The sequence below is a fragment of the Phacochoerus africanus genome, chromosome 3 (assembly GCF_016906955.1).
Source record: "Phacochoerus africanus isolate WHEZ1 chromosome 3, ROS_Pafr_v1, whole genome shotgun sequence".
NCBI lineage: Eukaryota > Metazoa > Chordata > Mammalia > Artiodactyla > Suidae > Phacochoerus > Phacochoerus africanus.
In genome coordinates this window covers 205,315,358-205,336,960 of record NC_062546.1, presented here as the reverse complement: position 1 = coordinate 205,336,960, position 21,603 = coordinate 205,315,358, and the positions used below count along the sequence as shown (strand labels likewise).

General features: G+C 62.9%; 1 protein-coding gene across 3 annotated transcripts in view; it reads right to left on the bottom strand.

Annotated features, from left to right (window-relative positions):
• SNED1 (sushi, nidogen and EGF like domains 1) overlaps positions 1–21,603 on the bottom strand; it is a 60,609-nt gene that overhangs the window by 21,217 nt on the left and 17,789 nt on the right. For all 3 annotated transcript variants that reach the window (XM_047773987.1, XM_047773988.1, XM_047773989.1), the window contains exons 3-21: positions 20,373–20,513; positions 19,613–19,775; positions 17,727–17,852; positions 17,345–17,458; positions 15,612–15,725; positions 15,422–15,535; positions 12,419–12,544; positions 12,182–12,286; positions 11,844–11,957; positions 11,251–11,367; positions 9,933–10,049; positions 9,612–9,728; positions 9,333–9,446; positions 8,905–9,078; positions 3,160–3,273; positions 2,539–2,652; positions 2,172–2,285; positions 769–882; positions 130–426 (exon numbers count right to left, since the gene is read on the bottom strand). In XM_047773987.1, the coding sequence (XP_047629943.1) occupies positions 130–426; positions 769–882; positions 2,172–2,285; positions 2,539–2,652; positions 3,160–3,273; positions 8,905–9,078; positions 9,333–9,446; positions 9,612–9,728; positions 9,933–10,049; positions 11,251–11,367; positions 11,844–11,957; positions 12,182–12,286; positions 12,419–12,544; positions 15,422–15,535; positions 15,612–15,725; positions 17,345–17,458; positions 17,727–17,852; positions 19,613–19,775; positions 20,373–20,513 (2,509 nt within the window). The remainder of the gene's footprint in view (positions 1–129; positions 427–768; positions 883–2,171; positions 2,286–2,538; positions 2,653–3,159; positions 3,274–8,904; positions 9,079–9,332; positions 9,447–9,611; positions 9,729–9,932; positions 10,050–11,250; positions 11,368–11,843; positions 11,958–12,181; positions 12,287–12,418; positions 12,545–15,421; positions 15,536–15,611; positions 15,726–17,344; positions 17,459–17,726; positions 17,853–19,612; positions 19,776–20,372; positions 20,514–21,603) is intronic.

Below are 21,603 nucleotides of genomic sequence, written 5' to 3'. Positions count from 1 at the left end.
TCTGTCTCCGTCTGTCCCGGGCCGGGGCCAGGAGACGTGCCAGTGTCTCCAGCCACGGAGCCGGCGCCTCTGGGACAGGCTTGTGGGTCCCCCACCAGCTGGCTTGCCCTCAGGGCGGGGGGCACTCACGCGTGCGGGCTAGCAGCACCGCGGGCCGGCTGATATCGTTCTTGTTGTTGGCGTTGCGCTTGACCGAGAAGACGGAGATGTTGTAGGCCTTGCCAGCCGCCAGGGCCCGGAGCTGGTGCGAGGAGCGGCTCCGGTCCACGACGTCCGTGCGGCGGTAGGAGCCGTCGGAAGAGGCATAGGTGACCGCGTAGCCGTCGAGCATCTGCCTGGCAGCCTGGCCGTCGGGGGGGCGCCAGGAGATGGACAGCCCGCTCTCCTCCACTCGCTCCACCTTGAGGGCCGTTGGTGGGAAGAGCTCTTCAGGGTTTCAGTCAAGAACAAGGCGGGGTGGTCAGCTGTCGGCCGTGATGCCCCGGCCCCCAGGCAGGTGTCTGGCCCCTTGGCTCTCAGGCCTGGCTACCCGGGGCACAGGTGGGCGCCTGCAGGCAGGGAGCCCGCCCTGGACTCCTGCCCCTGGCATCTGGCCGGTGGCCCCTGGAGGGTCTCCCACGTGCGCACGAGACTGCATTGATGCCACCTGCGGGCTCGTGTGCCCCTCCCGGTGTCTCAGGCAGAGCCCGGTGAGCCGCTGCCTAGGCTCGGCCCTTAGGGGGCGGGGAGGCCCCCCCCCCACCTCATGCTGGCCCCTTGCCGCCTCACCTTTGGCACAGTCCTTGCCCGTGAAGCCCACTTTACAAGTGCAGCTGTGGGACCCATTGCTGGCCAGGCAGTAGCCGCGGCCCCCACAGGGGCTGGAGAAGCAGGGGTCACTCACTGGGAGGGAGGGAAGCAGCAGTGAGGGCCAGCGTGTCGCTAGGACCCCTCTCCCACCCGGCCCTGGCCTGACACCCGGCCATTCCCGTGTGGGTGTATTTGTGGGGTGGAGGTGGGTGGCATTGCAGGTGGTGCTTCGGGGATGGGGATATGTGCGAGAGATGCTCGGGGGGGAGGGGGAGGCTTGCCAGAGGCCCCACGGAGAGGCTGAGCAGATAAGGCCTCTGACTCTGAACCGGGCCGTCCTGCTAACCCCGCCCCACCCCCGAGCCCAGGTGCCCAGGTAGGTGGTGACCTGGGATGACCTCTCCTGGGGCGCAGCTGGCAGCTGGGCAGCTGAGAACACTGGCCCCTCCACGGCCTCCCTCTGTACTGGGGCTGTGGGTGCAGGTGTGGCCCTCTGGGGGAGGGGAGCCCAGGGCCCCAGGCCAGGGCCCGCAGGTGCCTCCCCCGACCCTGGCCCCGTGCAGTGAGGTCTCTGCCACGTGCAGTCCACACGGCGCTTGTTCCTGTGCCCACAGCCCTGTCCGCCTGCGTATCTGAGTGGCGCCTGCCAGACCTGGCTTCGAGCGGGCACACCGGAACAGCACTGGTTAGGCCACCGTCACCCCAGGGATAGGCCTACGCTGGGAGGGGGCCATGCAGGCAGGTTGGAGAAGTAGTGGCCAGGCAGTCCTGGAGGTCAGAAAGGGCTCTAGGGAGTTCCCGTCGTGGCTCAGCGGAAATGAATCCGACTAGTGTTTATGAGGACGCGGGTTTGATCCCTGGCCTTGCTCAGTGGGTGGAGGATCTGGCATGGCCGTGAGCTGTGGTGTAGGTCACAGATGAGGCTTGGATCCTGCGTTGCTGTGGCTGTGGTGTATGCCAGTGGCCACAGCTCCGACTGGACCCCTAGCCTGGGAACCTCCATGTCCCGTGGGTGCAGCCCTAAAAAGACCAAAAAAAAAAAAAAAGGGGGGGGGGGGAAGGGCTCTAAGGGAGAACAATGGTGCTGGGACGCAGTGGGGGTCCCCCTGCAGACCAGTGGTCAGGGAAGGCCTTGTCCAGGACGGAACTTTCAGCCTTCACCTGCCCTCTGAGGAGGGCCTCCCGCAGATGGACGGGACAGAATTCCAGATGTGGGCAGCGGTGAGTGCCGGGACCCTGGGGCCACCGTGAGCCTGGCTCGTGAGGGACAGTGGGGCCATGCAGCTGGACAGGAGCCAGGTGGACACGCGTCCGGATGGCGTTTCCTCGGGGAGAGGTGGGGCGCCCAGAGGGGGCCTTGGAGGAGGGAGGGGGCGCCGCACCTGTCTCACAGTGGTAGCCGAAGAAGCCCTCCGGACAGACACACAGGTAGGCGCCCCCGTCGTTCTCGCAGCGGCCGCCGTGCTGGCAGGGGCTGGGGTGACAGGCATCCACCTCTGGAGAACACCCAGAGGGTCGGCCAGAGCGGCGGGGGGGCGTCTGGGGGGGGAGGAGAGGACAGCAGGGAGGGAAGGCAGGAGAGCGGGTGGGCCGAGCGGCTGGGAAAGGCCCCCCCCCCAGCCCCGGGGCCCCGCTCCCCTCCCGTCCTGGGTCCCGCCCCTCCGGGCCGCCCACCCCCCTGCTCCTCGAGTCCTGGCACCAGAGTGCGGGTGAGGGCCTGGCGCAGGGATCCCCAGCTCCAGCGCCTACCTGTCTCGCAGCGGACTCCTGTGAAGCCTGGGGGGCACTGGCAGACGAAGGCCCCTCGGAGACCCCTGCAGGAGCCTCCGTTTCTGCAGGGCTGCACCCGGCATGCGTCTGTCTCTGCAGAGACGGACACGAGGCTGCATGGCCACCCCCGCCAGGTTTGCTGGCGCCACACCAGCCCCTCACTGCCGGCCCCTTAACTGCCCAGGCTTCTCGCCCCGCCTGGCCGTCCTGGGCCTGGTTCTCCCCTCCCACCCCTGCAGTGTGTCTGTTTCAGGGCTTGGAGCCCTACACAGGCCCGAGGGGGAGCAGGGACTCTCCCCTGCCTCTGGCCACAGCACTGGGGGCCGATCTTCCCTCCCTGCACCCCACCTCCTCTGCCCTCAAGGCCAAGTCTGCAGGAGGCAGGAGAGCGCTTTCTCAGCTGAGCTCGGTCCCCAGGGGGGGTGGAGACAGACCGGCTTATAAACGACTGTCCTTGGACATGGGCGTGGGCAGGGGCCTGAGAGCAGGCAGTGCCCAACCAGAGACCTGCCCCAGGAAGGGCGGCTGGAGCAAGTGAGCACGGCCGGGGGCCGCCAGTACCCCCGGCCCAGGGCCAGTGAGGGCCAGGACCTGTCTTACCCAGCTCACAGTGGGCGCCCTCGTGGCCTGGGCGGCAGACGCACAGGTACCCAGCGACGCGGTCCTGGCAGGAGCCCCCATGCAGGCACGGCTGGGATCGGCACTCGTCGATTTCTGGGGAGAGGCGGGCCCGGTGCCGCAGGAACAAAGCAGTGCTGTTGTTAGGGGGCCGCTTGCAGACCAAGGACACCGATGAGCTCTGATGTGAGGAGCGGGCAGAATTCCCCAGCACCCCTGCTGCTGGAGCAGGGAGCCTCGGAGACGAGAGGGGCTGAGGCCTGGGGCCTCGGGCTGGGCTGGTGTCTAGGAAGCCACTGGGGGTGCTCCTAGGTCCAGGGGCTCTTGGGTGGACAGGCCCTAGCTTGCCAGTTCATTAGATGACAATCACGTGAAACCGACACGTTTGGGGTTGAGTCCTTAACCTGGAAATTGTGCTCCTGAATCACTGATGTTCAGTTTAGAAAAGCTTAATGCTTAGCATATAATTAAGTAAATAAATGGTAATGACTTAAGGACACCTGGGGCCAGCCCCCACCCTGGGAGCTAGAATGTTGACTGGCTCATGTGCCGTCCCACTCCTGTGACCTGGTTTTCTGCACCGTCGCCTCGCCATACCGCCTTGTACTCGTCTTAAGCTTTTTATGACCACCTCAGACGATATGTGGTTTTGTTTTGGCCATTTGTGATCTTAGGATATGGTGGCATAGCACTCTTCTCTCACTCAACACTGTATTAATGAGATATCTCCATGCTGTTGCAGGCTGCAGTTTTCACTGCTGTATAATATTCCTCAGTCTGATTACATCACACTTTATCCTTTCCTGCTTGGTAGGTACTTGGGTTGGTTCTAGACTTCTTGCTCTTGCAAAAAAAAAAAAAAAATGCTTCTGCGTCTTTCACATCTCCTGGTGTAGATGTGTGAGTTTTCCCTACACCTACCTAGAAGTAGAATTGCTAGGGTGCCGTTTATACGAGTGGTCAACCTGACAGGCAAATTACCAAATTGCCTTCCAAGAGCTTATACCAATTTCCGCTTCCTCCAGTAATTTATAAAAAATCCTGCTGATCCCCATTCTAACATATGGTCTTTTGAAGTTCCAAAGTTTTGCCAACCGGATGTATCTTATTGCGCTTTGATTTGCATTTTGCTGACCACCGATGAAGAGAAACGTTCTGCTCATGTTCACTGGCCGTATGAAATGCCTGTTCATGCATTTGCCTGTTTTCCCAGAGGGTTGATTTTATTTATATGATTATATGTATTACATATGTAATCTCCCAGTTCTAGCTGACTGTCTTAAGGCCGATGAATTTAATTTTTAGATAGCCGATTGGTCCATTTTCTCCCCCTTTTATAGTTAGTGCTTTGTGTGGCCTAAGGAATCTTTCCTTACGGTAAGTCAAAAAGATGTGGGAGTTGCCGTCGTGGCGCAGTGGTTAACGAATCCGACTAGGGACCATGAGGTTGCGGGTTCGATCCCTGGCCTCGCTCAGTGGGTTAAGGATCCGGCGTTGCCGTGAGCTGAGGTGTAGGTCACAGAGGCGGCTCGGATCCCGCATTGCTGTGGCTCTGGCGTAGACTGGCGGCTACAGCTCCGATTCGACCCCTAGCCTGGGAACTTCCATGTGCCGCAAGAGTGGCCCTAGAAAAGGCAAAAAGACAAAAAAAAAAAAGATATTTACCTGAATTTTCTACTCAAAACTGTGTAGTTTAAAAAACCATTTAAGTCTTTAACCCATTCGGAGTGCGGTGTAGCGTGTCTAGGTTCGGCACAGAGGCAGCATCGTCTAGTAAAATGCGTTGATGAGTGTCCCTTGCGCCTGTATTTTCTCGAATGGCCCACTACAGAGTGTTACTCCTCGCTTAACGGTTTGAGAGAACTCATCACTGAAGCAGTCCGGCCCTGCCGTTTTCTTGGTGGGAGAATTTTTAATCGCAGATGAGACTTATTTAATAACTATGCGGCTATTCATATTTCCTGTTTACTCCTGTGTCAGTTGTGGTACTTTGTGTCTTTCTAGGTAGTGTTCGACCTTTTCTCTACGTTGCGGGATGTACTGGCCTCAAGGAGTTCGCAGCAGCTCCCTGTCCCTTCGATGCTGGGGTGCTTTCGTGGTGTCTCCTCTTGCAGCTGATACTGCTGATTTTCCTCGCTGTCCCTCGTCAGCCTAGCTTTCAGGTTTACTATTTGCATTGGCCTTTTCAAGGAGTCTGCTTTTGGCTTCATTGATTTTCTCTGCATATGTCTTTTTTATAATTACATTTCTAATTTTTTTGTTACTGGTCTATAAGAATGCAATGAATTTTGTTGTAATAACCTATATCCACTGAACATATCACATTTCCAGTCATTTTCCACAGTTTTTCCTGCAGATTAAAGACACGACCTTATCAGCTGCAAATACTGACATGTGTACTTCCTCCTTTAGCATCTTCATAACTTTAATTTCTTTTTCTCTCTTTACTGCGTGGGCTAGTACTGCCAATGTAATATTGACGAGACTTAGTGATCATAGCCATCCTTGTCGTAGTCCTAATTTTTTAAAAAAACTTATGGCTGCACCCATGGTGTGTGGAAGTTCCCGGGCCAGGAGTTGAGTGTGAGCCGCAGCTGTGACCTACGCTGGAGCTGCAGCAACTCCGGATCCTTGAGCCCACTTGAGCTGAGCGAGGGGTCGTACCCATGCCTCTACAGCGCCCCGAGCCACTGCCATCCGATTCTTAACCCACCGTGCCACAGCGGGAACTCCATCTTGTTGCTGATTTTAAGGGGGATGTTTCTCTATTTAGGACAATGTCTGTTCTAGGCTGAGGAAGATACGGTCCAACTGCTCAGAAGCTCCTTTCCTGCCTCCTCTGTCTGAGTCAGTCCAACAGGAGAACAGCTTTGGGATTCCAGATCCTCCCCCGTGTGTGGAGGTCAGGAGGCTCGTCCAAGCACAGCCCTCCTGGCATGACCTGTGCCCGCCTTCCTCGCTGAGTACGCGGGGCATAACTGCGTCCAGCCCAGCTGTGCCCTGTGGGCTTCACGGGGGGCTTGGGCTCTGCTGTTTCTCTCGTCTAAGCTTTCCCTCCAGTAAATCCCAGATTATTTGACACCACACAGTACTAGGGCGCAGTGTCGTCGTGTTATTTTATCTGGATAAGGAAGTACTTGTTTGATCTTTATTTGACTAAAGAATTTGATCAAATGCTGACTATCCCTTCGTTGAGATTCTTACATCATTTTTCTCCTTCAGCGGGTTAATGGCGCAGATTTTCCTAACATCAACCTTTTTGCAACACCCCAACTGGACAGCCGTGTATACAGTCTTTAGAGACTCAGATTTTTGCGTCTGTGTCATGGGTTTCATGGACCCACACTTTTGCTTTCTCCGGCTCTGCCTTTCTGGAGTCGGTCTCACGCTTACGCTGGCTCCGCAGAGCAGGCTGGCGCTTGCCCTCTGAACAAGAGCCTGTCCTATGCTGCAACTGCCTGTTTCTTGGCAGTTTGGTCGGATCTGCCCGTAGCGTGGTGTGGGCTTGGTTTTTCTCTGCAGGAAAATGTCTTTGTATCCTCGGCTTTCCGATAGGCTAAAAGGTGTGACGTTGTGGGTCCTCCTTGAGGTCAAGTGAGAGGGCTGGTGTTTTGTAACCGTCTCCATCCTAGCCGATGGGTGACCTCTGTGTTTTAACAAGTTACTGTTTATTATATTGCTCCGAGGCCGCTGCTGAGCGGTCTGGTGTCATCTGACTGTGGTTCTTGTTCCTTTGTGGATCCTTGTTCCTTTCTCGGTCTGAATGTTCTTTTTTTTCTTTTTGCCTTTTCTTGGGCCGCTCCCGAGGCACATGGAGCTTCCCAGGCTAGGGGTCCAATCGGAGCTGTAGCCACCGGCCTACGCCAGAGCCACAGCAACGCAGGACCCGAGCCGCGTCTGCGACCTACACCACAGCTCACGGCAACGCCGGGTCCTTAACCCACTGAGCGAGGCCAGGGATCGAACCCACAACCTCATGGTTCCTAGTCGGATTCGTTAACCACTGCGCCACGACGGGAACTCCCCATGGTCTGAATGTTTTAAGGACTTTTTTTCCCTGTTTGTCGCTGATATTCTTAAATTTTTAAATGATGCACCTCATGCTTCTCTCTTCCCCTGCTTGATGTTCTGCAGGCCCTCTCGGCCTCTGGCCATTCGTCAGTAACCCTGGGAATTGAGCGCCGCAGGGGCCCAAACACACGCCGCCCCGCTCTCCGACCCCAGTCCCCGCGGCCTCAGCACTTCTGCTCCCTCCTGGGCCCACACTTCCTGCCACTGGAGCATTTTCCCGGCTTCCGTCTGGTGCAGCGCCTCACACTGACCTTAGCTCGTCAGCTGGCTCTTTGTCCGATCCATCTGTGAGCGTGTGTGTTATTTCCGCTGTTAGAGGTTTTCAACCCTCTTACTTCTGCTTTCCTTTTTTTTTTTTTTTGGCTTTTTGCCATTTTCTTGGGCCGCACCCGCAGCATATGGAGGTTCCCAGGCTAGGGGTTGAATTGGAGCCGTAGCCACCAGCCTACGCCAGAGCCACAGCAACGTGGGATCCGAGCCACGTCTGCGACCTACACCACAGCTCACGGCAACGCCGGATCGTTAACCCACTGAGCAAGGCCAGGGACCGAACCCACAACCTCATGGTTCCTAGTCGGATTCGTTAACCACTGCACCACGACGGGAACTCCACTTCTGCTTTCCTTAAAATTCTCGGCTGACCAGGTTTTTATGGCCAGTGCCACGTTTCATTTTGTATGTCTGTCGTGCTCGTTGGAAACTCTCATTTCTCCTCTGCACGCGTGCTCCCAATAGTGCGTGTTGTCTGGGCTTCGCTGTTCGTGAGGAGACTGTGCTTCCCGGGGGTGAGGGTCTTGCTACCTCGGCCTAAGGGCTCAGGTTCCAGATGCTCACTTCTCCCCAATGACATGTGGAGGTGAAGTGGCTGCAGGGTGGCCCCCCCAGACCGTCACCACCAGCCCTGGGGACTTGGAGGGACAGGAGTACAGGAGGGTGCTAGGTCCCCACCTGTCTCCCGGAATTCTCCACCTGGTAGGGTGGCCCAGGTCCACCTGGGCTTTGCAGGGCACTTGGGAGGCAGTAAGGAGTCACGTGCCCCACCCAGCTCTGGGTGCTGTCACTGTCCCCAAGCTACTTTGTTTAAAATTCTTGGTTTCACGAAAAATGCCTGATGGTCCCACGGATTTTCTGATGAACAGGGTTTGGAATGCTTTGGCTTGGTGCAACACGCCTGCAGTTGCGTCAGTGGCACCCTGTCTCCAGGGGCGCCGGTCAAGGGTGGCCTTGCCTCCAGACATGTGGGGGGGCCCTGGAGGTGATGCTCTCCAGAGCGGCACCCCACACATGGCCGTGGGGGTTTGTGGGTGCCTTGTTCAAATGCAGGGTCTGACTGCACAGCTCAGGGTGGACTGGGAGCCAAGACGAGTCCTGAACCCTGATCTGCCTCTTTAGGGCTCTGCCTGTGGGCGGCCTCCTGGCCTCAGCAGCTTCCCTGCAGGTGGCACGTGGGTGTGGGACCCGAGCTCTGGGATGCTCTGAGGTCAGGGAAGCCCTCAGAGACGGGGCCAGAGTGGAGCTGGGACTGGGCGCCACCACCCTCACCGGGGTTTTGGCCTCACTTTGCATCGAGAGACCAAAGGGAGGTGGGTCGGGCCGGCTCAGCGCTGCAGCCCCTGCGCCCTCCCCTCCCCCACCCCCCGAGGGCCCCCAGGTCACCGTGGCACTGGGGAGGCTCGCTCCAGACGCCCTGTGGCTGGCAGACCCGGACGCGGTTGGAGGCACTGAGGCTGTAGCCGCGGTCACACGAGTACACGGCCACCGAGCCCACCCGGGTGCCGTTGAAGCGCAGGGTGGCGTGTTTCACCTCCTCGGGGGCCCCGCAGTCCACCTCTGCAAGGACACGGCAGCCCTGTCCCACGCTGTGGGCGCCTGCCTGCGCTGCCCCCCCTCCCCTGCTCTGCCCTCGGCCCCGCCGGGCTGCAGGGCCCGGGGCCTGTCCCCACGCAGCCTGTCCCTGGGAAGGACTTCTCAGAGGTCTCCTTTGCTCCCTCCCTCTGCCCGCCGCCCTCCGCCCAGGCTGGGCCTGCTCTGCCCTTAGGGACTGGAAGACATCCCGCGTCCCGCCCTGACCCCTGCCCTCTCACCTGCCTGGCACCGGCGTCCCGTGTACCCTGCTTGGCAGTGGCAGGAGAAATCTGTGCCCAGGTCCTCGCAGGTACCCCCATTCATACACGGGCTCCGGAAGCAGGGGGAGGGGGCTGCAAGGGCACAGGGTCACGTCGCCCATCACCGTGGCCTCCCCGGAGGCCTCTGGGCTGCACAGAAGCATCTGGCCTCTTGACCCAGCTCGCCTCCCGCCCCTCCATGGTCGGGGCTATCGCTGCCCTGGAGACCTGTCCTCTTGCCCGCCGGCCCCGCCTTACCTATCTCGCAGTGCCGCCCGGAGAAGCCTGGGGGACAGTCACACTTGTATTTGCCGATGTAGTGGAAGCAGGTGCCACCGTTGTGACAGGGGCCAGAGGCGCATGAGTCTGGCTTCCCTGGAAGGAGAAGGCACCCGTCGGGCAGGGTCGGAGGTCATGCACCCACCACCCCTGATCCCTCCCCGTTCTCGGCATCCTGGAGCCGGGGGCCCTGTGGGGATGCTCTGACAAACAGCTGCACAGTGAGAGCCGAGCGCTCCATCTGGCCCTGGCCCCCGATTCTCCGCGGGCCGACCCCGGCTGGGCTGGGGCGGTGCGCACCGATCTCGCAGTGCCTCCCGGTGAAGCGGTAGGGGCAGGTGCAGTGGTACTCGCCGCCCGCCTCCTTGCACGTGCCGCCGTTCTTACAGGGCCCTGAGCTGCACAGGCGCGGCCGGGCTGAATGCAGGGCAGAGAGAGACATACAGGGTTGAGCGCCCCTGACGCCCCCTCGAGCCGTCTCCGTCCTCCCTGCCCCCGCTCTGCGCCCAGGCCTGCTGCTCAGCCGAACTGCTGATCGCAGCTGCAGCAGGGGCCAGGCCAGCCCGGTGCAGGTTGCAGTGAGACTCGGGGTCTGGGGACCCCCACCCAGCCTCCGGGCCCTCTGCACACCCGTCCTCTCTCCCTGCCCCAGGAGAACAGCAGGGAGCTGCCCCCGGCAGCTCGGGCAGCGCCGCACCCGCCTCCGCGTGGTGGGGACTGACATCTGAGGCAGAGGAGCCCTGCGGCAGTGCGGTTCTCACGTGCCTGTTTTCTGTCCCGGGTGGCATGGGGGTCCCTCCCTGGGCCCCTCCTGAGCTGGGGGGTGTCACATGCTCAAAGTGTGGGGCAAGTGGCCTGCCGTCCTCTGACCTTGAGGCGTCACGCCCTGCCGGGCACGTCCAGCCTCCTCCACGTTCTTGGGGGAGCGAGGCAGGAGCAGCCTTTTCTCCCGCACGCCTTGCGGGGCCGCGCAGGCTGGCTGTCCACCCGTGTCCCATTTGTGTCCCTCCCTGGACGCCTTTGCTGAGGATGGAGGACCTTGGCAGCACAGGCAGGGAAGCCGGCAGAGGGGGCGTCTCGCTGGAAAGGCCCTCCTCTGCAGGGCCGGGGGCAGCCGCGCGGCTCCAGGTCAGAGCACCAGGACCTGCCCTCGGGGCCAGCGTGGGGGCCACAGCAGCTTCTGGGTAAAGCTCCAGCGTTCAGCTCTCTGGACAAGGGAGGGCAGCGGGAGGGCTGGGCGTGGCTGTGCGGGGTCTGGCGGCCAGCACTCTGGGCTCAGACCCAGGGGAAGCCTGGGTGCTGAAAAGGGTCCTGAGCATTGCTCCGTAGTGCACGGAAGGGACAGGCCCGGCCTCACACTGCACGGAGGGACAGGCCTGGCTGGGGGAGGGTGAGGCCGTGACGCTTGCCGTGTATTTACACGGGCGTGTTCGCACTCTAAGCGGCTACGTGTAAAAAACGCCGACGGTGCCCACGGTTGTGTTACATTTAACAGAGTCCTAAAACATTAAAAAACCCAGTGGTTCTGAACCCGCTTGGAGGAATGCGGAGCAGGAAGGGACGCCTACAGGGAGGACCAGTGGCCCAGGCCAGCCCCCTGCGAGAGCTGCGTGCCCACCTTTCTCGCAGTGCCTGCCGTGGAAGCCCCGCGGGCACTCGCACGTGTAGGAGTCGTCGTGGGCGTCACAGGAGCCTCCGTTGAAGCAGGGGTCCGAGTCGCAGGGGGACGGCAGTGCTGCGAGGGCAGAGGGTGGTCAGCCGACGTCCTTCGGGGAGCCGGGGCCTTCCCGCGTGCCCGCGGCCCGGGTCTTGGTTCCTCACGCCGGGCTCTCGGGCCCCCCGCAAGTTCTTGTTGGCTTTTCCCTCGTCCAGAGGCTGGACTGAGCTGCGGTCGTGAGGGTCTTGGTACCGCGCCCCCCCCCCCCGGCCCCCGAGCACCAGTCCCCTGTGCGCCAACGGGAGGCGGGCTGAAGGTCCTCCTGCAGGTGCTCGGCAGGCGCGGGGGACGCTCCCGCCGCTGAGCCCGAGGCTTGGGGAGGCACCGCGTGATGCTCGCGTCCGGCCAGCCGCCGGCCGACTGAGGGAGGGGCGCATGGCCAGGCCGCCCACCCCCGGGTCCAGTCGCCGGCCTCCTCCGGCCACACCCACTGCTTTCCCCGCCAGACGCCCTGCCCCGGCTGCCGGGCAGGCTCGAGCCCACCCCCCCCTCACCGTGGCTGACGTTGTGGTCGGTGTGGCAGACGCAGAGGTAGCTCCCCCCGTACTCCATGCAGTAGCCCCCGTCGGGGCACTGTGTGTTCACGTTGCAGGGCGTGGCCGTGACTTCTGCAGGGAAGGGAAGCCTGTCTCACGGCCTCGCGTGGTGGGCGGGACCGCGTGTCCTTGAGAAGGACCGAGCAGCCTGAGCCTGGGGACCCCGCCAGGGTGACCAGGTTCAGGCGCTCTTGCGGCCGGCCCCCCTCCTGGGTCTTGCCGTGGGGATCCGGCCCTGGCCCAAGCCACATTCACGCGTGGGCAGGAAGGCCCCTGCCCCAGCCCTGGGCACCTACCAAATTCGCAGAGGAGCCCGAAGAAGCCTGGGGGACACTGGCACAGGGTGGTGTTGGTCCCCAGGCACCGGCCTCCGTTGCGGCACTCACAGTCTTGGGGGGTTCCTGCCACAGAGGAGGGGGAGGAGCTGCCGATGTCGGGGGGCCGGGAGGCAGGGCCCCCTGCCGTCGCCCCCTCCCCGACTCCCGGGTGTCTGCACGTGCTCCCCGCCGCCCGGCGGCCCGGTCTGCACTCACTCTCCCTGCAGTGGAGGCCCATGAAGCCTTCCGGGCACTCGCACACGTAGCCCTCATCTGCATCCACGCAGGTGCCCCCGTTCTGGCAAGGGGCCGAAAGGCAGGCGTCAGACACTGGGGGGTTTCCTGCAAGAAGGACAGCGAGGGGTCACCCAAGGCCTCGCGGAGAGGAGGGCTTCAAGCTGGGTTCTGGGGCCACGTGCCTGGAAACTGATTTCAGGCGCCCTCACCCCAGGTCCTTGTTCAGAGCAGCGCGAGAAGCAGGAGTGAGAGGGCCCCACCGTGGGCGCCAGCAGGCCCAGCAGAGGCCAGAGGCCTCCAGACCCCCTGGTCAAGCGCCTCTGAGAGGTGATATGCAGGTCAGGGGACACAGTCCTTCTCAGCTCTTGAGCCTGATTTCCTGGCCGACAGCACGGCCTGGCATGGGGAAGGGCCGTGGCGTCTGGGGATGGCAGCGGGCCCGGTCCCCGCAGCCTCACTGGTCCCCATGCCGTGTCCTCTGAAGCCCCACCGAGGATGGCCGTCCCTCCTGGGGTCCTGGCAGCTTTGGCTTCCTGTACGCTGATCTGTGTTCCCCGGTGTGTGTTCGGAGTTACTGCGTCTTCTCAAGGAACTTCCGTCCCCGGCCACCCTCCTGCTCTCGCGTTGAACAGAGGGACAGGAGTGCAGCCCCTGCAGCTTCTCCCAGTCAGTGTCGGTCAACCGCGTCCTTCCGCTCTTTCAGAATTTCTCCTGGGAGCTAAGGTGCAGCGAAATGGCCTGTGCTTGACACTCGCTTGCAAGAACTTTGAGACACGTGTGAGTGTGCAGTTCCCTCTGCCGTCAGGATACAGCACCTTCCAGCCTCCCGAGGCTTCCGGGTCGCAGATCCCCTCCCTCCTGGGCCCAGACCCCTGCCCGGTCCATCACTGTGGTTTGTCTCTTAAGGACGCTCCCTGGGGCGGTGGAACCAAACAGCACGGCCTCAATAGGGCCGGTCCAGGGCTGCGTGCCTCAGGGCTCAGTCCTTCCTGTGACTGAGCCGTGTTCCCTGTCCCCAGGCACCGCTGCTCCTGTGTCCAGGCGCCCAGTGGAGGACGTGTGGGCTCCCGGCTTTGGTGCTTGTCAAGAGACGTGGAGTCTCAAAGTTGGTTCTTTGGAAAGAGCGATCCCGTCCGTAAATCTCTCGTCAGGTCACAGCCAGGGAAAGACAGAGTCACCAGCGTCGGGGATGAAGGTGGCTCAGCGCGTCGCCTCCCAGGGACGTTAAAAGGGAAATGAAGGAGTGAGTGAGCATGTGTGCTGGTCGTTGGCATGAGACGGACGGACGTCCCGGGCGCGGCTGTCCCTCACCTCGGGTTCCGGCCAACTTCCTGTTGTACCTTGGAATGCGGCTCATGAGCGTGAACGGGGAGTAAAAGCGTTAGCTGTTTCCTCCCTCCCTCCCTCCCTGCCTCCCTCTCGCTCTCTCCCCCCACAGCGTATGGAGGCTCTGGGCCAGGGATGGAATCCAAGCCACAGCAGTGGCCTCTGCTGCAGCCGTGGCAATGCCGGATCCTTTAACCCACTGGGCCGGGCCAGGGATCAAACACGCAGCTCCACAGCAACCCAAGCTGCTGCTGTCGGAGTCCTAAGCCACTGCGCCACAGTGGGAACTCCTAGTCGTTGTTTCTTATTGTTCACTTTCTTTTTTTTTTTTTGTCTTTTTAGGGCCGCACCTGTGGCATATGGTGGTTCCCAGGCTAGGGGTCCAATTGGAGCTGTAGCCGCCGGCCTGCACCACAGCCACAGCAATGCGGGATCCGAGCCGCGTCTGTGACCTACACCACAGCTCACGGCAGCGCCAGATCCTCAACCCACTGAGCGAGGCCAGCGATCAAACCCGTGTCCTCAAGGGTGCTAGTTGGGTTTGTTAACCCCTGAGCCATGACGGGAACTCCTTGTTCACTTTCATTTGCATTATTCCTTGTACAAAATGTAGTTTCTTTCCAAAATCCCACTTATCTTCAGACACGAGTTCAGTTAAATGCTTAGGTAACGACCTAGGTGGGTGAGTTGCCACCCATCGCCATGATTTCAAGCCACAGGCGGGGCTGCCCCTGCCCCCTCTGCACTGTGAAACCTCACCCCCTTCTCAGGACACGGCCAGCCCTGCCTGCAGCCATCCCGCCAAAATCCCACGGCAGGCACAGTGTTCGTGTGCATCTCACTATGGGTGAAACCTAATTTCCTTCTTAAATTTTTGGACTCAAATACATCTGGTGATTTTGTCCTGAGCAGCTCCCTGGGGAGGAGCATGCGCAGCCGTCGTTGGCCTAGGGGCTGAGGCTTTGGGAGGTTGGCCCACGTCAGATGCTGGAGACCTACATTCAGGGAGTTCCTGCCATGGCTCAGCGCTAACGAACCCGACTAGTATCCATGAGGATGCAGGTTCGATCCCTGGCTTTGCTCCGTGGGTGAAGGATCCGGTGCTGCCGTGAGCTGTGGTGTAGGTCGCAGATGGGGCTCAGATCCCGCGTTGCTGTGGCTGTGGCGCAGGCCGGCAGCTGCAGCTCCGATTGAAACTTCCACATGCCCCAGGTGCGGCCCTAAAAAGCAAAGATAAAAATAAAGACCTACATTTATTTTGTAGGTCAGAGATCCTGTGGGTGGTTTTACTGATCTACTGAGTTGTAACTGGCATTTAAAGCACAGGCAGAAGAACAGAAACTGGCAGGTTCCCTCTCGTGTAGGAGAGATGAGCCACTCCCACAGCTGGTTCCCTGCACGGCGAGGGGTCTGGAGAAGGAGGGGGGCCTTGTGCGGCCAGGCATCTCCTGAAGAGGAGAAGAGGGAAGAGGGCCGCGAGTGTGGTCATCCAGCCCTGCACGTTGCGGGCGGAGGCCAGGCCCAGAGAGGGGCACAGGCGTGCTCAGCCTCACACAGCACGCGGCCCCTGGGAGGCAGGTGGGGCTGAGCGGACAGGGAGGGAGAGGCGCAGCCGACCACTGTCACTGAGGAGGGCTACGGGCACGTGGCCGTTACCTGTCTCGCAGCGAGGTCCCTGGAAGGGCTCTGCACACAGGCAGCTGAAATTCCCCAGCAGGTCCACGCACGACCCTCCGTTCAGGCAGGGCCCGGAGCGGCACTCGTCCACGTCTGGGGGGGCAGAGGCGGGGCTTGGCTCCACGCCAGCCCTGGCTGCGCCCGGCCCCGCCCCACCGAGCCCACTCACCTGTCTCGCAGGCTGCGCCCGTGTAGCCGGCCGGGCACACGCACACGGCGGTGCCGCCCTCAGCCTGGCACCAGCCGCCGTTCTCACACTCTTTGGCGTCACATGGAAGTTGGGCTACAGTGCAAAGAGGGGAGGTCGGGTTCCCAGCTGTGGCCCTGGGACGCCCTTGCCCCGCTCCTGACATCGGGGCTGCAGCTCGGGTGAAGCTGGCAGTCTCTGGGGCATCAGGCCGTCCCCACCCACTGGCCCCTGAGCTCGCCGGAACTGGGGGTGGGGGGCGGGGGTGCAGCTCCCCAGCTCCAGGACGGTTCTCCTGCTAAGCTACTGTGACAAGAGCGGGACTGGGGCTGGCTGGAGAGATTCCTTCCAGCGGGGGTGGGGGGCACAGCCTCTGATGGGGTCTGGAAGGGTACGTGGTGCCTGGGGTGCAGGAGGGGCCTGAATGCTCCTGGGGTGAGGGTCAGGGGACGCGTCCGGCTGCAGGGACAGTCCTTCCTGCACGGGCTCTCAGCCCCCAGCCAGAGTGGGCGTGAGCCGGTGGGAGCTGGCCTCTGCCCCTCACCCAGGATGTCCTCCACCTCGGGGACCCCTTGGTGGCTGCTGGCCTGTGCACCACGTTCCCCCAACTGTGTCCCTTGTCCCCAAACAACTCAGCACAGGAACCAAGTGGCTCCCAGAGCTGCCCCTTTCCTGGAGTCAGGGAGCGGGGTGGGGGAAGGAGAGAGCCTGGACCCCCAGAGGCGTTCAGGTGCTTGGTGGCTCTTGGCACATGGCGAGCCCTGCCTGTGGGCCTAACTCTGCCAGAGGGCATGGCTGGGCACCAGGGGGCAGGGGAGATGGGGCGGGCTGCACCCGTGTTCTGGCGGGACTCTGCTCGGCACCCCGGCTGCGGTGGGCGCTGGGGCTGAGGGGGGTCCTGAGACCAGAGCACCTCTTGGGGGTGGGGCTGGTACTTGTGGGTGTTGCCGTAGTGGCCGCTGGAGACCAAGCTCAGGGCTCCTGGCTTGAGTCTCAAGCCCTCCGCAGGCCTCACGCAGCCCAGAGTGTTCACAGCAGAACTCAAGACCACATGTCCCCGAGGCCGTCCGTCTCCTTAGAAACGGGCTTTCTAGGCTGGGAAGCTGGCGTGGTTACCTGTACACACGCAGTTTACCAGCGCGTTACTGTGCTTCTAAATCAGTAACACATCAGTAAGTGTGAGCGGCGGGGATCCGGGGTCGCGGTGCTTTGATTTTAAGGGACTCCATTTGTTGGGCTCCCCTGGGGGCGGGAGTGGCGGCGTCCGCCTTCCTTCTCAAGGTGGGTGATGGGCCAGGGTGAGGGGTCCCCAAAGAGGTGCCAGGGGGCAGGGCAGGCAGCAGAGGCCTGATCTGAAAGCACCACTTCAAAGGAGCTGCTCTTGGCGGGGGTGGGGGAGGGCTGCAGTCTGGAAGCAACGCAGGGGTCGCTGGGAGGGCCCGAAAGACCCTAACCCAGGCCTAGGCTGTGAGACCACCAGAGTGGAGAGAAGCAGCCTCTCCTCCTGCCGGGAGCAGCAGGGTTCAGGGTACAGGGGGCACGGGTCTCAGGGTGAGGGTCCAGAGCTGAGACCTCTTCCCTGGGCTGAGGGCCGTGGTCAGTGCTCCTGATGGGATGGGCCCTTTCCTCTGGATCTGGCCTCCTGCCCCACTCCGGCCCCACTGGGCTGCCCCCCTGTCGCCCATGAAGCCATGAGCTGGGCAGCTTTCTCATACCTGTCTCGCAGGTGTGTCCCCCGAAGCCAGCCGGGCACTGGCAGCTGAAGCCGTCCACGCCACTCGTGCAGGTCCCGCCGTTCCGACACGGGTGGGAGGCACACTCATTCACATCTGGAAAACAGGACAGGCTGGGGCCTCGGGGGCGGCGGAGGGAGGCAGGTTGGGCGGGGGGACAGCAAGTGCCCGCTGGTCAGCTTGAGCACCTACCCACCTGCTCGGGGTCATGGAGCCTCTTGTCTGGCTCCCCGTGAGGCACCTCATACCCATCACCCATACCCGGGGACAGAGACCCTGGACCTCGGGCTCCTGGGCTGCTGGCTGTGCCCACCGTGCTCCCGCAGAGCGCAGGCCTCCCGGAGCTGTCCCGCCAGTCACTCACCCAGGTGGCACCTCCTCCCCGTGAAGCCCGAGAGGCAGGAGCAGGTGTAGGAGGGGCTGCCCGTCACGCAGTCGTCGATGCATTTGCCGCCGTTGAGGCAGGGGCGCAGGGCCAGGCACACAGAGGCTGTGGATACAGGAAGAGCAGGGCCGTCACCCGACCCGGGGCCCCGGGAGGAGGCGCGGAGTGGTCCGCTGCTGCCCAGCGTCCACGGCTTCACTTGCAGGTCTGCACAGGGTGCCCCGAGGAGGGCCGCTGGCAGGTTCTGCTCGGGGCCCGCCTTCCGGAGGACCGGAGTCTCGGGTTCAGACCTCCAGCAGGGAGGAGGCCCCGGGGGGAAGCTGGCTGGCGTTGGGGGTGGGGGTGGGGGTGGGAGTGGGGGTGGGAGTGGGGCGGGGACACTCGGAAGGGGCCTCTGGCCCACAGTGCTGTGGAGGCTGTGAGTGTCTTTGCAGATGGCTCCTGCTTGCCCTGTCCATTCCCCTGGCCACACGGGCACTCAGGCCAGACCTGCCTCCCTTCCAGGTCAAGCTGATGTGGGTGGAACCTCAGCCTGACACTCACAGGCTCCCACTCTGGGCTTGCAGTGTGGGGGTGGGGACGCAAAGGCACTGCTCCCCCCCACAGCAAGGTGCTCCTTTGCACTCGAGCCCCCTCCACCTGCACCCCTCAGAGGCCTGGGGCGGGGGGAGGGACACCTCCACAGGAGAACAGGGTCCCCGAGGGACTGACTGGACCCTCTTCTGAGGACCCCACTCCTCAGGGTCACAGCCTGCAGCCTCTGCAGGGGGCATGGACCTGCCCACAGCGGCCCCCACCTGCATGCCTGCTTTCCTCCGCAACCACAACCCAGACCGCCCCTGGTCCCTGGCAGGTCCAGCTGCTGCCCACCTGAGGGAGTGGCTCGCAGGGTGCCATCCCCCGCCCTGGCCACCGCTGCTGCGAGCCCAGCGGGGTGGGCGGGGTCATGGGCCCTGGGGCTCCCCCCACCCTCCGCACCACCACCCTCCGCTCTGGGGTGGAGGTTGGAATCCCTGGCCCTGAGCTCCCCGCCCTGTGAGCTCCCGCTCAGTGCTCACACTTGGCCAGGGCTTACTCAGGGCCCCAGTGAGTGGGTGGGCTCGGGGTTTCCAGGCCTCACCAAGGCCCACATCCAGTCCTGGGCTGGTGCAGCCTGCACCCCCCCCCCGCCCCCCGCCCCTGCTCGGGGCCTGGCCCCACCCCAGGTGTGTGGGCCTCCCCTCCCAGCAGGTCTGGGTGCCCTGGGTTCTTTCTTGGGACAGTGTTCAGGAGAAGCAGCCCTCTGAGTGTCCTTGGTCCCCTTGGGGGTGGGAGGGGGTCCCAGCCTGGGTCTCATGTGGCCCCAGGCTTGGCGGGAGGAGCGGCCCAGCAGCCATTGGGCAACCCCTTCAGTTAATAAGCAGTGGTCTCCGGAGGCCACACCGTGGAGAACTGGCAACACATCCTTCCGTGGCCAGTCCGGGCTGTTTCCACAGGCCATGCCCTTGGGACGGACCCTGCTCGAAGGACCCCCTGGTCGCTAGGGAACTCCTTCCCCACGGGTAGGTGTCCAGCACCCTGCCATGCGCGAGACGAAGGCCTGCTCGCAGGGGGCCGGAGACCCAGCCCCTCCCCTTTACCCTGCAAACTGTTGTCTCCCCTCGACACCCCCCACCTCTCCGTGCGCCCAGAACAGAGGCAGGATGCGCCTCCAGCAGGAGACCGAGGCTCAGGCGGAGCCTGGACGAACCCACGTTCACAGCCCGGGGGAGGGGAGCCGAGGTGGGCGGGGTCATGGGCCCTGGGGCTCCTCCCACCCGCCGCACCACCCCCTCCCTAGGCCCCGCCCCCGCCTGGGAAGCCGGAAGCCCTCTCTGTCCTCTTACTTGTATGGCTGCAGCCCCCCACGCGCACCTGGGCATCATCGATTCTGAACGCCCAGCGCCCGGGCACGCCCACGTTGGTGGTGGTCTCCACCTCGGCCACGTCCGCTGTGCGCGAGCCGGGGATGCTGAAGTAGCGCCGCCCATCACCCGCGTTGAAGCCGGCCTAGGGGTGGGGTGGGCAGCAGGTGCGGGCTGGGTCGCACGTCTCCCTTCAGTTCCTGAGACCCACCTCCCGCGGGGTGGCCAGGGCCAAAGAGCTCATGTGGGAGGGGCCTTGTAAGAGTCGGGGCACCCTCCCCAGGCGGTGCCGTTCCTCCTGCCGCTGAGGGCGGTGGGCCCCGGCCGCCCCCTCCCCCAGCCCTTCTCGCTCACTCCAGCATCCCGCAGGACCCCGGGGCAAGTGTGACGGCAGAGAGGGTGGCAGCGGGAGGAGTCACATGGGGAAGGAGCACCCCGCCCTGGGGCTTGCCCTCGACTTCTCCCTCCACACCCGGACTGTCTGCCAGCCGCTCTGCCTTGGGCCGTGGGCCGGGCAGGCCACCCCAGAAGTGCACACAGAACTCTGTCCCCCTGCAGCGGACCCTGTGGGGCCGGCCGAGTGGTCAGAGCCAAGGTGCCTTTGACAGGGAATGTTTCTGTGATTCTGGCTGTGAGAGGCCTGCAGCCCCCAACTGCCCTCTCCGCGCCCCCACTGGCCCCTGCACAGCTCCGGGGGTGTGTGGGGGGGTCGGCCTGGCTCGGCAGCCCCAGGGGCCCCTACCTGAGCCGCGATGCCCCCCAGGCCTGTGGCGTTGCCCCCGCTGCTGGCGTGCGTGCCCGTGGTCCACGTGATGGTCTCGTAGTTGAAGATGGTGAAGGAGAGCCGGCCGTCGGTGATGAGCACGGTCTGGAACGTGTTGACCTGCCAAGGAGGGGCCTGAGCGGGGGCCCGCGCCCCGTCCCCAGCCGGACCTGCCCGCCCGCCCTCCCGCACCGTGCCCGGGGCCCTGAGCCCTCCCCGGCCCCCCGGCCGCGCGTGGAGGGCCCCCCGGCCTTGTCCTGCCCCGCCGTGGCCCCCGGTACTCTGTTGCCTGGGAGTGAGGGAAACACAGGGGGGGCGTGGGGGCAAACGGATGCCAGGAGCAGGCGCTGTCCCTTGGGGGGCACGGAGGGTTAGGGCTTCCTCGGCCCTCGTGTGAAATGGGCAAGAATGTAAGAAGGGAAAGGGATGCTGAGGGGGAGACAGGGAGAAGCCGTTCTTCACCACTGATTTCTTTGGTTTTCGTGGCGTTCTCCTCCGTGAACGTGGCAGTGGGCAGTGTGTACACAAGAGGGGCTGTCTCCGACTGGGCAAAGGGTGAGGCTGTTTAAGAAATGCTCTTGGGGCACGTGGCGACGCTGAACAGCAGTGAAATGGGGGATTTGCACACGCATGGACCTAAAAGGCAGACGGCCACAGGAGCGGCGGCGGCCTTGGCGGACTGCAGGCGCTGGGCCCACCCCCTTCCGCAGATGGAAGGCGACAGCAGGGCACAGCGCCCCCTTCAGGAGGGCAAGCGTGGGTGCTAGACTGTGGAGGCAGGAGCGCGCTGCGGGCAGCCCCTAGGGAGGACAGCCCGGGGTCAGCAAGGTCAGGCTGCGTCGTGCCAGCGGCCGGGGCCCAGATGTTTGGGAGGCTGAGGACGTGGCCAAGCTTCACTGCCACTCCCCTTGGTCATCCTGCTCGAGGGCACGCCCGGAGGAGGGCTCCATGGGTCCAGCTTAGAGAGCTGCTCCCACCCAAACTCAGATTCTGGTCCCCTGTGTCACAGGACGGTCATTTTGGAACTGACATCTCCGGTTTGAAAAGAGGAGGGGCACTAAGGGCCCTCCATCAGCTTCCTCCGGGCGGAGAGGAAACAGGGAAGGGGCGCTGCAGAGGCGCCCGCATCGTCTTTAAAAATGATGTTGAGGAGCTCCCGCTGTGGCCCCGTGGTTGACGAATCCGACGAGGAACCACGAGGTTGCGGGTT